Below are 16614 nucleotides of genomic sequence, written 5' to 3'. Positions count from 1 at the left end.
CCATACTTGCTGAGAGAATAAGGGTTTGCTCCTGGGGACTGCAGCTGCTGGAGTCGAACTCTATGAGTCTGTAATACCCTAGGTGCTCTGCTCCCAAAGCGAGGGCTGCAGCAGGGCCTGAACTCCTGAGGGTGTTATGGCTCAGGAAGAGCTCTGTGACTTCCCCTTCCACCCTCTCCTCTAAAAAGAAGCAGGCAGGCAGGCAGGCAGGCAGGCAGGCAGGCAGGCAGGCAGGCAGGCAGGCAGGCAGGCAGGCAGGCAGGCAAGCGTCCTTAGTCTGGAGTTGGGGTTGACACTGGGACAGCAGGGAGTGGGGGCCCTGAGATCAGGAACCACAGAGTAGCTATGAGCAGACCCAAGTAAGCAGCTGGGCCTGAGGGTGTCCCCTGTGGAACATTCTTCCAAGCAAGCAAGGGGAGGCAGCAAGCTGGAGTAGAGTGATGGTGGTCCTGGCTTGGGGTTAGCAGGGCTAACTTGGCTCTAACGCTATCCCTCGCTGGGTGTCTCCAGTCTAGAGCTCTAGAGCTAGCACTTGTCCATTAAAGTCACTGAGTTCCTAGTAGGGAGCATGAGCTTTGCAGGCTACTGTACCAAGGTTAGTGAAGCAAAGCAGGCGGTCTAAAGCCTGCGGGGGCTCTGATCCTGACTAGGAGAAGGTCTTACACTGCGCTCTGGGCCACACTAGAATGGCCTTAATGATACTTTCAAATTTTCAGTCTCTTGCTGCTTTCAGATGGTTGGTTACCAGCTGCCTAGAGGACTCCCATGTGTAGCTCAGGAGGAGAATGGGAGCTGCCTGGAGGCGGAAGGGTGGCGACTAACACTGGGAGAGCTCATAGGAAGAGCAAGGCTTTACTCCGTGTTCCCTTGGCGAACTGTGACTGCTGGGTCTCTCTGAGGGAAGAGCATATGTCCCGGTCTTCCTCCTCCCTCTTTTCTGATGTTAGCCATACCCCCTTGAGGAGCTGGCGCTGCGTCCTCACTGCCTGCTTGCTGAACACTCCTCCTCTCCCGAGGCAGTCACACTCACTCTGTGTGTGCAAGGAAATTCCAGGCTGTGGTGCCTGAGCTCTGCACTGGCAGTGCTGCGTGTACTCATACACACAACCTCTTCTCTGAAGCAGGGCTGGCTTCAAACTTACCACGTAGCTGAGGCTACCTCTGAACTCTGGATCTTCCTTCCCCAGACTTCTAACTGCTGAGATGTGAGCATCCGCCACTACACTCTGCTCTATCATTACTTTTAGTTCTTGTTCTCTCTTCTCTGAAGATTTCACTTATTTTTATTTTATGTGTACGGGTGTTCAGCCTGCATGTACGCTTGTGCACCACATGTGCAGTCCTGCAGAGGCTGACGAGGGCCTGGCATCCCTAGCGACTTTAGTAACAGAGAGCTGCCATGTGGGCCCTGGGAATTGGACCCAGGTCCTCTGGGAGAGCACGCAGCGCTCTAGCCACTGAGCTCCTCCGCTTCCTTTTTTAGTTTTGATAAGTGTGTTCACCCTGAATGATGTTAACATCAGGGGAAACAGGTGAAAGGTGTCCGGGAACTCTGTTATCATTATGCTTTCCTGTAAATCTAAAATTATTCTAAAGGACAAAGTTTATTATTTAAATAGAAAAAAACCCAAGATAAAATTAAAAAAAAAGTATCAAAATGGGAAAAATGGCTAGAGTATGTTAACAAAAAGTTAATATCTTTAATATATACACAGAGTTCAAATGTGTAAGAGAGGTATAAACCTCTAAGAGGAAAATGGGCAAAAAAGAAATGATTTACATAAAAATATTTTTGGCAAGTAGTATTAGATAATGAACATTAAACATATTCCTACCCTTTATTCCAGTAATTCTACTTTTAGTCACTTACCTAAGGCAAATGCTGTCATCATGCAGAGACAGAGTAGTATCAATTTAGGATTTACTCCTAAAAGGAAAGGCCTGCCAGCCGACGAGAAAGTAATAAGCTAATTACTCAGATACGAGTGATGTGAGAAGACAATACTGCAGCCATGAGTGCTCTCTGTGTGCTTACTGTGTGCTCAGTGTATGCTCAGTTGTGTGCTTGCTGTGTGCTCACTGTGTGCTCGCTGTGTGCTCACTGTGTGCTCACTGTGTGCTCGCTGTGTGCTCAGTATATTCTCATTGTGTGCTCACTGTGTGCTCGCTGTGTGCTTACTGTGTGCTCAGTGCGTGCTCGCTGTGTGCTCGCTGTGTGCTCAGTGTGTGCTCAGTATATTCTCATTGTGTGCTCACTGTGTGCTTACTGTGTGCTCAGTGCGTGCTCGCTGTGTGCTCGCTGTGTGCTCGCTGTGTGCTCACTGTGTGATCATTGTGTGCTCAGTGTATTCTCACTGTGTGCTCAGTGTATTCTCACTGTGTGCTCAGTATATTCTCATTGTGTGCTCACTGTGTGCTTACTGTGTGCTCACTGTGTGCTTACTGTATGATCACTGTGTGCTCACTGTGTGCTCGCTGTGTGCTCAGTATATTCTCACTGTGTGCTCACTGTATGCTCACTGTGTGCTCAGTATATTCTCACTGTGTGCTTACTGTATGCTCACTGTGTGCTCGCTGTGTGCTCACTGTGTGCTTACTGTATGCTCGCTGTGTGCTTACTGTATGCTCACTGTGTGCTCACTGTGTGCTTACTGTATGCTCACTGTGTGCTCGCTGTGTGCTCATTTTTTGGAGACAAGATCTGGGCTATAACTGAGTCTGGCCTTGAACCTGTGTTCCTCAGCTTCCAAAGTGCTGGGAAAGCAAATATTTGCTGCTCTTCACAAAGATTTCATAATAGTTTAATATTATTGAATGCTTTCTGCTACATAAGCACTGTACTACTGAGCTACAACTCCCCCCCTCCTTTTAGGAAAACAGAATCAGAATTTAAAATTAAGAAGTAAAACTAAGCAAGGTGATGTTTAAAAACATTAACTACTCAACATGATTTCTAGGTCAGATGGGGTTTATCTGGACAGTGGTAGTGCGGGCTTCAGGTCTCTATAATTTTCTGTAATTTATTTTCTACACAAACATGAATCACCCACTTATGAACTAACAAACACCCGTAAAGAAACCACAGAAAGACCCTACAGCACTCTCGTTGCTGTGTGCTGGGTGATGGCCATATTTGTATGTACAGACCCGACAAGGTGGGGCACTGTCTATTGTGCCTACAGGGCTGGATCCAGGAATGTGTTGCAGTATTTTTATTGGGGGTCTGAATGAAGACAAATTTTTAACATGCTGATTTAATCTGCAAATAATGCTTAGGGTATCCTATGTGGGGAGGACACTCATGTGCAAGGATAAAAACGAGTGAGGACTAAGGAGAAGGAGCAGTCCTACTGACCAAGAGGAGAGGAGTCCATTCAGGGAAGAAGGAAAAAGCCATGCACCAAAACCAGGAGGTGGGTGAGGGGCATAACACTGGGTTCATTATAACATTTTCAGCAAGAAACGTAGTAGTAATGCTGTGTCCATTTGGTCACCATACTACTCAAACTGACTGGACATATTCTACTGTGTCGAGAGGCTCCTGAAAATTTAGAAATAACATCTACCTCCATTTCCCTCTTTTTGACCAGGGGAGTTAGACTCAAACTCCATATCCATGGTCAGAGCTTAGTAACCTCACTATATCTAAGTGTCTGTCCTGGGATTTGGTCAGCTTCTTGGTAAAATAAAATATATCTTTGATAAACGAGCTATAGAAATAAAAATCCAGCTTTTCTTATCAGATATAGTTAATTACAACAATATGAGCTTGGGGCTGAAGACCTTCTAGAAAGAAACTTCTCTTTGTAGTACATAAGAAAGTAAGCATTGATTTTTTTGAGAACAGGCTAACTTAAGCCTTTCTTGGGACCCATGCTTCTAAATACTAGTGACGTATGGAATTTGACTTTCAGTAGTTCACACACATGTACATACATGAAATCTCAAGTACTCTTAAGAAATCACAATTATTTTCATTTTTACTGACTGAATATACTTAAACAGAACTCAGAGAAAGGATACTGACTTACCACTCAGCAAAAATCTGGGAAAACTCGAGTGAACTGTTGGCCACTGGGGAGATGAAGTAGAAGGGGATGTTGGAGAGGCCAGCGGAGTCAATGTATTGATATAAGCACTCCAGGAGGTCATAGATCACGCCTGAAGGGTAGCAGGGAACCAACACATTTCCTCCATTCCGAACTGTCAGAGCTAGAAAGGTTGAGGGGAGGGGAGACGGGAGACGGTACCAAAAGGACAGTGTTAGAAAGGGCAAATACAACCTTTAAAATGGCAATTACATATCTTCTATTTTCCTATGTACGATATTATTTAATTTTTTTTTTTTTTTTGGTTCTTTTTTTCGGAGCTGGGGACCGAACCCAGGGCCTTGCGCTTCCTAGGCAAGCGCTCTACCACTGAGCTAAATCCCCAGCCCCGATATTATTTAATTTTAAGGGTCTTGTTACGAAGGAGCAAACGGCTATCTGTGACACTAGGCTCATTCAGTATTCTAAGTACACACTATACATTTCAAAGTCCACTGCAGCCCTTCTTACCTCTTCCCTACCCTAAACTTCCTCCAGTCAGACTTCCCTTCTGTGGTGGTTTGAGTAGGTTGGGCTCACATGTTGGAATGCTTGGCCCAGAAGGAGCAGAACTAATCAGGAGGCATGGCCTTGTTGGAAGAAGCGTGTTACTGTGGGGGTGAGCTTTAAAGTCTTATATGCTCAAGCTACGCCCAGTGCGGAACAGTCTTTCCTGGCTGCCTACAGATTAAAATGTAGAACCATGTCTGCCTGCATGCTGTCATTCTTCCCACCATGACGACAATGGACTGAACCTCTGAAACTGTAAGCCAGCCCCAGTGACTTACTCTCTTTATGACCCTGCTACTCTCACTGTGTTCTCTACTGCACACCCTCCACTCACAAAACCTTCCTGCCTCAGCCTGGTCTTATGACCCACACACTTTTACTATTTCTTTTGAGAAGCACACATCAGGGTAATGCAGGATTGAAGGCTGGTGCTCTCATCACTGTCTAACTTAAACCCCTGGTGGGTTTTAATGTCTCCAGTGAACCTGAGCTTCAGGCAACTCCTCTCTAAATCCCATTTCAAAATCTCAGGATGTCTCTGCTCAGTCTCTCACTGTGGCTGAGTGATTCAGAAGGAAATAATCTGTTCCCATTTAAGTCCTTTTCATTGCCCTTTATCGCACTAGTATTTGTCTGTAAGAAACCATCTATTATCTGAAACACAGCCAGTTATGGAATGTGGAAATAATTATACTATGGGCTATAATGTGTTAAAAGTATGAATGGCTGAAAAACTGTAAGGTCAATTCAGCTTTTGCTTCATTTACCAAACAACAGAAGCAGGTGGCTTTAGGGGAGGGGATCTGAAGTCTGGATCAAGAGCCCTCCCCACTCCTGCTGTGACCTACAGGTCTTCTCTAGAAGGCAGCATGGGATGAAGGAGACGCTTCGGAGAGCCTGGCTCTAGTCTGCCTCTGCCCAGAATACATGGAGGGGTCACAAGTTTGCAACTCCAACCTGGCTGGGCCTCAGTTTCCTCATTACTGTGTGAGGGGATGAATGAGGCCAGGGCTTTGTAAACTTTACTTTGTGTAAACATTGCCAAGGGAACACGCTGAGCACGCAGCTTTCACCTAGTGGATCTGTGCAGAACCTTCAGGTTTGGATTTTTAGGGTGACCTCAGTGATCTTGAGGAGAGTGACTAGTGGACCCCTGACACAGTGTGTTGGATGCTGGGTTTCCCCAAATCTAAAGTTTCTTGAGTTAGTGATTCTAGGTCAATAACAAATACACAAAGCTCAGATCCTATCTGAGCAGTCCAACAACTTTCCTACAGTAAGAATAAATTACCTCGCCTTTAGAGCAGCAAAGGATAAAGGAGAACATGATTAGTGGCAGGGCTCACGGGATTTCAAAGGACAGTGCTGCCCATGAGATAGAAGATGGCCACTTCTTCCCGGAGCCAGAGTAAGACTACTTAATGTTGCTGGGAGGTGAAGGTCAGCCCTCAGCTCGGCTTGGGTAGCCAGCTCAGACTTAATGTTTTGTGCCCTCTGCCCTGCCGAGTTTAAATGTGCCAGCCAGCTGGCCAGTATGATGGTATTCTGAAGCAAGGACTTGAGGAGGGAGGTGATCATGTTTAGATTAGGTCGTGGAGGCCATGATGAGAACAGTGCCTCTGTAAGAAGAGGAGTGGAGTCAAACACCATTTGCTCCGTGTGAAGATGGCCACCTGTATCTCAGTTCCCAGTCTCAGGACTGTGAGGCAAATGCTCACTGCCTAAGCCACCTGACTGTTAGTCCAAAGAAAACTCCAATTTTCCAAACTTTAAAACGCGGATACCCAGAAATGAGCTCAACTTGGACTATAGGAAGATTTCTGGTGTTTAGATAAAAGCCAGCATTCCTCAGAAATGTGTGAAACAGGTTCCTATATACCTCAAACATTATTTCTTTTACTTCAGCAGAAGGGATATATGGCTACCTGTGGCACCTATCAGCATATCATGCAGGCCTCCACATTCCCTCAGTCTCACAAGTACTTCTCAGACATTTCAGAGTCCATGCTAGCTCCTAGGCCTTCTTAAACTCCCTCCAGATACACGTTCTCCTTATGACCCTGCTATTTGATATTCTCCCCCTCCCCCCCTCTCCCCTCTCATCTCTCTTTCTCTCTCAGCATGCACTCTTGGGCTCTGCTCTGTTCTGTTCCTGATTTTCTTACTATATTTTCTCCATCTCCTGCTATTCTCTCCTCTTGTGTAGATAGTTTTGGCCAGGTCCTGTCTGCAGTCCATGCTCAGTCTACTTTCTTTCTCTCCCATGGACTCTGCCTCTGGCTGTTCTCTCATATCTACAATAAAACTTTTCCCTTAACCAAACCATGGGACAGTAATGTTGCTAGTTTATACACCAATGATGATACTTTGTTATAGCAGCCTGAACATACAAAGACAGCAGCCACCCTACTTTGTTAAAATAAGGACAGGATCGTGAGATTTCACTGACCATCTAATCTATAAGACAATAAATGTCTTCCAGGCAGGAAACATCCTAGAGGACTCTCAATTAAAATTTTCCCAAAAGACGTAGAAAAATAAAAATGACTAAATATTAGTGGGGCAACCCCATGCTTCTATTTTTCCCTGCTGTGAATTTCAAGTGTGAGCACACATCCTGGCCAAACCCACCACAATGGGGGTTAACTAACATGGTCTGTAAGAGAATGCCGTTATCTCTGCTAGAACTGTGGCTGTGCACCTCCTACCCCTCCTTCAGACATACATTCCTTAAGAATGTCTGCCGTGGACGACAATTCACTCAGGGGAGGAAGTAAATGAGATTAGGGAGACTTCAGACACCAGAGCGCAGGACTCAAATGAGAAATGAACCGAAGTCTAGCACTGAGCGGCCCCTTACCGAGGTTGCTGCAGAACTCGCCCACCATGCCGTCCGGGTTTGCAGTAGGGATCTGTGTCAGCCCTGTGAGAATCAGAACGTCACTGTTCTTGAGAGAAGCTTGGTCCATGGGCTGAAAGAGAAAAGAAAGCTCTAATTAGAACTTATGAACAGTGCAGGAACCAGAGCAAATGCTGCTCTTGCTGTGTCTAGTCCAGAGCAGTTCTCCCACAGGGAGCAACAGTTCTGCCATGACTGGCTGGGACACCACATCCAGCTTCATAGAACTAGACATTTAAGATCCCTGTTTCCCTATCTGCAGTGTTTTCAGTCACAGCTAAGGCTTCCTACTTCTACAGCATTTCCCTCTTTAGAACGCCAGGCACATGCATTCTACATGCTTTTAAACGTCAATACAGATCAACCTAGATGGTCTGCAGGTCAAGGCTGCTGAGCTCACTTCCACAGTGTCTGGTAGGGCTCGCGAAGGGAATGCTTGCCTGGGAATTACACTGAACTGAGTAACTGCATACTCAGAAGAGCTGTGAAGTGTAGGAGGCAAGCACATGTTATGGGAAGACAGAGGGTGTTATGGGAAGACAGAGGGGAGGTGATTTACCTACGTATCAAGGGTGGAAGAATCAGAGGTGAGGTGATTTACCTACGTATCAAGGGTGGAAGAATCAGAAAAAAAAAAAACCAAACAACTCGGTTAGAAACTTAGTCCTCTTCCCAATACCACAACTAGCCTTATAATTTGAGCAAGCTTTGAGCCCAGTTTCCTATGACATGGGACAGTCCTGACCACCTCCTTTAGTTGAGCTTTGTGAGTCTTGGGGGCTTACACATTCTCTCTGCTTGTGAACTGTGAGCCCCACTGGCACATGACAATGAGTTCTTTTAAGATATTAGCATTTATTTTTACCTAGCACAATTTAAACTGTGACTACTTCCAGAGCACCTAAGAACACTCTGCTTTTCTGCTAAGCTGGGACTTGGTTGGAAATACTTGCAAGAACCGAGAGGCTGGGGAGTCCCTAGATGCTTTCATCTTGTGACTGTTTGTCCTGAAAAGGAGCCACATGCTTTATGAAGACTTCTCACTCCTTTCCATGCCACAGTATGCTCCCCAGTAAAGAAAGAACATCCAAACAGAAGCGTAGCAAAGCTCCGAATCTGCACTGTCACCTTTGACATCTGTAACTCTTAAGAGATTCCCCTTTAACATGAGTATGGAGGTGTGGAGGCACTGGCTTCATTGCCCTGCTAAATATCAAGGTATGGTCCTGTTATAAACTGCCTTATAACCGGGAAGAAATGTGTTTAACCGGGCACAGGGGGCGCAGTGTGGACAACACGCAGTGCGTGACTGGCTTGTTTCCTCTCCTCAGATATTTACTATGTGTCTAGCAGCCCTTTCCCTTCTTGGGCAGAACGTCTCAGTCCACACTTATGTCCCACTGTTTCCACAAAAGGAAGGAAGTGTGCATTGGTGGGGGCACAATGGCTTTACAGTAGCTATACACTTAGCCTTGGACTGTATCCTGTGTTTACAGAAGGAAACTGAACTGGTGACAAAGGGGACCCAACAGTGCATTGTACTAAGATTGAAAGTTTGATATATACATTAGCCTATACTGACGGAGATGGACGTAGACCTCAGAGGACCCCAAATTCCCTGAAATGGTGTATGTGATTCTTCATGCTTGTGCAGATTTAACTGGGTGGTCAGAAAGGGCCATAGCCCCTAAGTGTAAGAATGAATGACTGATCCAGAAGAAAACACAATGGGGACAAACCCCGCTGAAAGCACATTATCTCTGAGCCTAAGCCATCAATATCATCTTTTGGAAATTAAAAACCCACAAATAATGCTCTGGTGTGAGTACCACTGAGCTGGAACCATTACTTGGTGTTCTGGTTTACGGATGTTTGCAATTTCAGCCCTGAGCAGAGTCAGCTTCATTTGACTCCCAGGGCTCCAGGACAGATACGGGCTTAGAAGGCTTTAGTGACACCCTCCAACCCCAGGTGACACTTCAAATGTCTGTACTTCTTCAAGGCAAATACAGCTATCACTGGTGTCAACAGCACTTAATGAATGAAAAAATGGGATACTTTAAACACAAATAGAAAACCTTACCTTGCTCAGCTCAAGAGTTAAAGACTGATGGCTATAAACTGATGGAATAAAATGGTGACGACTCTACACTCAGGGGGCTGGAAAGATGGTTCGGGGTTAAGAGCACCAGCTGCTCTTGCAGAGGACTGGGGTTTAGCTCCTGTCACCTACACAATGACTCAAAACCATCCATAACTCTAGTTCTAGGGATCTGATGCCCTCTTCTGACCTCTGCAGGTACCTGGCCTGCACATGGCGCACAGACACACATACATTGCAGGCAAAACATTTATATGCATAAAATAAAAACAAAAACCAAAACTAAGGTTAGTGAGAGCTGTCTGTACCAAATTTTGTCCTCTAACAAGTAACTTTAACTGACTGTCCTAGAACTCTCTCTGTAGACCAGGCTGGCCTTGAACTTAGAGAAATCTGCCTGCCTCTGCCTCCCGAGTGCAGAGATCAAAGGCATGCACCACCACATGGCTAACTTTACTTTTATAAGCACACACTGACTTACAAAGTAACAGGTTTGACTGTGACATTCCCCTTCACATGTACAATCCACATTGATCGGATTCACGTATCCTCTGTCCTCCTTTACTCCCAACAGGCTCCTTGACTTTCCACTTGACCTCTATGTTTTTGTGTGTGTCAAGTGCAGTGGTGTGTGTGTACACACATGTGCACATGAAGGTGTGTATGCCTGTGTGTGCATGTGCAGAATCCAGTACTAAAAAGAGAAAGTATAACTGGAAAAGGGTAAAAGATCAAAATGCTTTGTCTATGGACAGGATGGGCAACAAGAAGTCAGCAGCCTGAAACAGGGATTGGCTTTTGGTCATAACAACTCTTATAGAAGACAGTGACGGCCAAGAGAAAATGCAGAACAAGGCCCCTAAGGTGAAGTCCTGATTTTACTCTTAGATGTGAAACAGGATCCAGCCAGAAGCAAGCCAGTGTGCAGAAGACTACAGACTGAAATATACAGGAGAAATGGCAGCCTGGTTGAGAGAAAGTGAAACCAGTAGTCAGCAACAGTGTGGGGAATCTCAAGATCCTTTACAAAAGTTAAAAGACTACAGATGAAATGGGTAAGGATTTACTGCCTAGGGAAGGAAGAAGTACTTCCCCAACCATAAAGTACAGCTCTGCCCCCACAAACCAATTCAAACCCCACACTCTGATGAGCTCCCCCATTCCCTAGCCCTAGACTTCAGTGGACTTCTGGTCTTACAACGCTGTCCGGCTGCACTGTGGAGGAGAGCTTTCCCCATCAGAACTTCTGTAAAGGCCACACCCAGCACCTTCTCTTGCCTCTTCGCACTCTACCGCTAAGGGTGGGGCTTAGGGAATAGCTTTGACTCAAGGAGGAAATTAACATGCACACACAGGAACGCACTTAGGCAGCACACATTATTTCTGAGAGAATGAAATACTCTGAGGAGAGACAACGTCCACATAAATGAGACAAACAATGGAGAAAGACATGCAGAGGCCAGCCACGCCGAGGCCAGCCAGCACTGATCCTCTCCTGGCTTCCAAGGGGCCGTAACTGAGCCAGCAGTACCAAAGACTGAGGGACTTTGAGGCTCAGCTTTCCTGTGGCCCTTGTTCCAGTTACATGGTATTTAGCTTTCACTGTAGAACATCCACATCCAAGTACTGCACCAAAACCAAAACCAACCAACAATCAGCAACAGAACTTTTGGGAAAACTTAGAAGAAAATTGTCAATGAAAGAAAATCAAACCAACCAACCCAGTGGCCACCTCAGATCTGAGCCACAGTTTTAGGGGCTTTAAATTTACAATATTTTCTTTAGATTTATGGAAGGAATACACATTTACAAGAGCATGAACAAGGCTAAGATATAAACTCGGTCTAGGTGTTGGCAAGAGCTGATGAAGGAAACATGCGGATAGCACCTCATGTAACCCATTCAGTTAGAACAACCACAGGTCTTGTCGTGTGCAACAAGATGGACGTGACTAGGAGCAGACTGGGAACAGCACCTTAGGAAACTACCAGCTAGAGAAATGCAGACAGCACAGTACTGCACGTTCTCTTTCATGTGCCGAAAGAAAAAGAGATAGATAAATATATACTCCATACCCCCTCACACAGCAACCAAAGATTAAAAAGAAGGAAGTAAAGGGCAGAATAAAGAACAAAATTCACTAATAGTTTATAGGTCACATGATTATGTCAGACTCAGTGAGAGCACTCTATAAGGGGCCATGTCTTTTAAAAAAATCAAAAATAAAGAACAGAGTAGAAAGTCCTTGACAAATAAGTATGGTTCATGACAGATTGCATCTAAGAAATCGTCATCTAAGGGACTGCAAAAAGCACTCCCTTTAAAACTCGGCACACATGGGGCTGGGGATTTAGCTCAGTGGTAGAGCGCTTACCTAGGAAGCGCAAGGCCCTGGGTTCGGTCCCCAGCTCCGAAAAAAAAGAACCAAAAAAAATAAAAAAATAAAAAAAAACCAAACCAAAACAAAACAAAAAAACAAAAAAACCCAAACTCGGCACACAACCAGGGCAGCAGCAATCATGACGTGTGTTCACATCCCGCCATGGAAGGTGCACCACGTTGGGGGGGCGGGGCCTGGTGCCCGAGTGGCAGTGCCAGCAGAGCAGGCACTGAGGACATGTGCCCTTCCTTCCTGTTCAGGACACTCTCCGCTATGGCTTCTTCTAGCCACACTTACACAAGGTGGTTTTTCTTCCTTTCACAGTCTACTGATAAACATTTTCCTGCAGATTGATCTCTGGTCTCTGGCCTTTTATTTATATAATTAAAGTATGATGATTCTCCAGGTTGTTTCTAGACTTGCCGTCAACCCAGGTTCTGGCTGTATTTCTAGCTAATGTTCTTTACTTTCTTTCACCTTGTCAACTCTTTGTCAAATGCATTATCCTATTTCCCCATCCTCAATGCCATCTACACACTGCATCTTTGACTTCATTTTTCCTTCTCTGAAGATAGTGGCCATCAATAAGTGCTCTACATTTTAAAAAATCATACTGAAGTCTGTATTTATTCTGTGAGGATGTGTGTGCACTTGTGGCCTGGTGAGAGGACAACCGGTGAGTCAGTTCTCTCCTTTCACCACGTGGGTCCCAGGGACCTCAGGTCATCAGGGTTGGCACCATTACCCACTGAGCCATCTTGCTGGCCCAGCACCAAGGCTTCTTGAACTAAAGTCTTGCCTATGCTCTCTTAAAGCCACCTCTCCTCTCCTGCTGCCTCTGGCTCAGGGAAAATCCTCTTTCCCCTGTGTTTACAGATCACCTCATCAGCTTGTGTGGTGTTTCTCTGTTCATAGGGGCTCCAACCTGGCAGACCAGAGGACAGCAGACTTTCTGTGAAATTTACCTTTAAACCTGCCATTATAAGTGATTCACAAACAAACAGGTGTGTCTGTAACCCAATAAAACCTTTTAGGAATAAGTACTGGGCCAGGTACAGCTCCAGAGACACTGTTTCTTGGCTTCTACTGTAGAACATTGTGCTTTGTTCAAACTAAAACTTCTTTATTCCCACTTATTCAATACAAATCCAAAAATGTGGGTAAAGGAAAAGAAATCTATTTCCCCCTTTGTTACATATAGCACAAGCAACCAACTAAAGATTAAAACCAGTTATTTAGGTATGTTGCTCCTTATTCTTGAGACCTTATTTTCCCTTTAAATTTATGGCCCTTGGAAGGACAATTTACTGGAAATTACGTCAACAGTACTGTAAAGGTTTTGATCTAAGCAGGACAAATCAGAGCGGCTGGCAGCCAAGTTACCCTTCTGTCTTTTAGGGCAGAATACATCAAGAATGAAAGCAGCTGCCAATAAAAAATTTTGATTCAATGAAGCAGATTGTGATGACACTGATGGGATTTTGATCTCAATAAGCGGGAAGGGCCTAGAGGTCTGCTAGCTACAGGAAAACATGGAAACGTGTCTCCTCCAGACCCTGAGATAAAACTTGGTTGTAAAAGAATGTATGAGCCAGGGTGGCAGTACATTTGTAATTACAGAGTTCAAAGCCATCCTGAGGTACATATCAAGCTTAAAGCCAGCCTCGGTTACATGAGAGCCCCCCCCCCCCCCCCCCCCGCCCCAAGAAAACTGGCAGTAGTGCCTGGTGTTTCAAACAGAACATGGAGTTCTTACTATTTAAAAAACGGAGAATGCTAACCAGCTCGAGATAGCCATTCTGTCAGGTGTATGTACATGTATGTGTAAATCACACATTTATCTGTAACAAATAAAGCAACTACTTCTACAACATGAGAACTTCCTGTATGAAGTATGGCGAGCACTAATCCTACAAAGGGACAGAGCACAGGGACAAGGAAAGCAATTGTGTGACAGCATGAGGTGGCTGTGGTATGGACCAAAGCAGCCACCAGGGAAGAGCAGAATTATGAAGGAAGCGGGGGGGCCCAGGCTCCAGGTCTAAGGCAGAGGGGCCTGCAATTCATGTTTAAGCTTCAACTTCTGTTTTATTATGAAGACAGCAACATCTTTTTTTTTTTTTTCCTTTTTCTTCGGAGCTGGGGACTGAACCCAGGGCCTTGCGCTTGCTAGGCAAGCGCTCTACCACTGAGCTAAATCCCCAGCCCCAGACAGCAACATCTTAAGGTTACGTTCATAAAGTAACAAATTTCAAAGATGAAATGTGACAGGGGCTCCCACAAGTTATCTGTACATTCGGCAACTGGCTACCTAACCTTGACCATTCTGCCTTTACAAATTCAAAAGAACCAGTGTTTATAAAATCAATAGTAAGTTCTCTATAAATAGCTGAGGATTAAATATTATATTCCTAACAATATTTATGTATATCTAATTGTCAAATGTAACTGCAATGCATGACTAACTTAAACCTAGTAGCGACATTAAACTTAACGGGAGGTGGCTATGGGTTGGTGTTTTCAAGCCTAGCACTTGGGAGGCAGGGGTGGGTCAACCTCAGTTAGATGCCAGCCTGGTCTCAACAGTGAGTTCCAGGCCAGCCAGCCAGAGCTACACGGTAAGGCCCTGTTTCAATAAAAGAAAACAAAACATCCAATAGGAAGGCCTTGGGAAGTGGCTCTTGCAGCATGAGCATGAAGACCTGAGTGCTGGTCCCTAGCACCCACTTTAAAGGCTGAGTCTGACGGCACATGCCTGCTACCTGCCCATTTGAGCGGGGTGGGGACAGGTGGGTCCTTGAAGCCCATTGGCTAGTCAGTTAGTCATTCAAGCAAAATTGGTGACCCTCAAGTTCATGAGAGACCATATCTCAAGAAATCAGGTAGAGATGGATCAGGCAAAGATACCTGGCCTTGACCCTTTTCTTTATACATATGTACACACATGCCCATGTTAACAAGTACACACACACACACACACACACACACACACACACACACACAGAGTGAATAAAAAGATCCAATCTATGAAGGTATGTGTGAGTGACCAGCCCCTGCTCCTTCCCTGGCTGTGCAGTACAGTGCAGCCGCAAGGCCTTCTCTGCTCTTCAGCAATGCCCTGCCTGTTCTGCTCCAGGGACTCCATGAGCCATCTCCACAGGCTTTGCCTCACAGCTCTACTTGGCCCTTTCATCTGGGTTTCAATCAGACTGTCCAATCTAATCTATCTCCACTCCTCTAGAACTAAAGCTGCTGTGCGGCCTTGGGACTTCCACCGCAGTCTACGCCAATCTACTCACCTTTGTCCTGGTCACTCTCAACTGAAGACGACATTTACCAGCAAAGACCTTGCCTAGTGCTCACTCAATCCTGACAGTGAGATCAGGGCCTGATACCTGCCCTCGGTAGGTATTCAGCAGTTAGTACATGCTGAGAGAAACGACAAGTCCTGTGTCCGACATCAGGCCAGGGTCCTGGAAGGACTGGGAATCACCATCCTAGAGGGGACCCTGAGTACAACAGAATTCCTTCGGAAGAAAGCAGACCCTCCTGAACAGTCTAACTCACTCAAAGATCTGGAGTGTCAGAAGAGACTATGAAGATTTGAAAACTGTTCATAGTACACTAGAGACACTCTGAATTTGAATTAAATATCTATGGGTTGGTAGTGATTAAAAGATAACTTACCTGAGGGTGTGTGGTAAGCAAGGAGGATCCGGAGACATAAGATACTTTCTCATAATGGGACTGGATAATCCAGTTGGAGCTTCCAAGGGCATAGCCAGAGCTCAGAGGGGTCACCTGGACAGCACCAAAAAGTTCCTAGAAGAACCACACAGAGAACATGCCCGCTGTCAGCAAGACAAGTCAGTTTAAAGGGGAAAGCGACAGAGATGTAGAAACAGATGGAAAGATGGCGGCATGCAGTGATGGAAACAGCCCTGCAGCCGGCCACCTCGCTCCTTCTCAGGCTCTGTCACCAGGCCCAGGGGCAAGTTAGGAAATGGGCGGGCAAGAGTCAAAGACCAGTTTCCCTTTCCACCTTAGTTAGGTTTAGCTGCAGGTCAACAACAGCAGAGTCCGCATCATTAGGTCAGCTTTCAAGCCACCCCTGGTAAGCTGCATCCCAGTTTCCCAATGCCTTGTCTCAGATGGGTATGTCTGGTTTCTCAGGTGACAGGGTGCAACAGACGCCTTTCTCCAGACTCCTCACCAGCTGACCAACCAATTCTAGGGGTGTCAGGGAATGGGGATGATGAATGCACACCACTGAAAAGCATGGAGGGGGGGGGGATCCACAGGCATTCTCTTTCCTTGGAGCTCACAGGAAGGTGACAGGGTAGCTTGGAAAGAGAGCTACAGGGGTTGGGGATTTAGCCCTGGGGTCGGTCCTCAGCTTGGGACTCCACACAAACTGACAGCACTCACAAAAACACTCACAATTTTCTGAGAGTATCCCACCAGCTGGATTTTACTGAGGGCAGAGTTCACCTCCTGCATTGTGTAGCATCTTCTCCAGGTTGACACTTCTACTGCATCCTTGAGAGGAGAAGGCAGCAGCCTGCAAACACAGCACAAGGCCAATCGCTAGCTGAGCATGCCATCAATTAACAGAGATTCTAGTAATATGACCACT

The 16614-nt window shown here is 45.7% G+C and overlaps 1 protein-coding gene across 4 annotated transcripts in view; it reads right to left on the bottom strand.

Annotated features, from left to right (window-relative positions):
• Ints9 (integrator complex subunit 9) overlaps nt 1-16614 on the bottom strand; it is an 83735-nt gene that overhangs the window by 14705 nt on the left and 52416 nt on the right. For all 4 annotated transcript variants that reach the window (NM_001402259.1, XM_087585279.1, XM_087585281.1 and 1 more), the window contains 4 exon segments: nt 4032-4212; nt 7459-7570; nt 15666-15800; nt 16419-16539. In NM_001402259.1, the coding sequence (NP_001389188.1) occupies nt 4032-4212; nt 7459-7570; nt 15666-15800; nt 16419-16539 (549 nt within the window).

Source organism: Rattus norvegicus, chromosome 15, assembly GCF_021556685.1.
Source record: "Rattus norvegicus strain SHRSP/BbbUtx chromosome 15, alternate assembly SHRSP_T2T, whole genome shotgun sequence".
Taxonomy (NCBI): Eukaryota; Metazoa; Chordata; class Mammalia; order Rodentia; family Muridae; genus Rattus; species Rattus norvegicus.
This window is presented reverse-complemented; position numbering and strand designations above follow the sequence as displayed.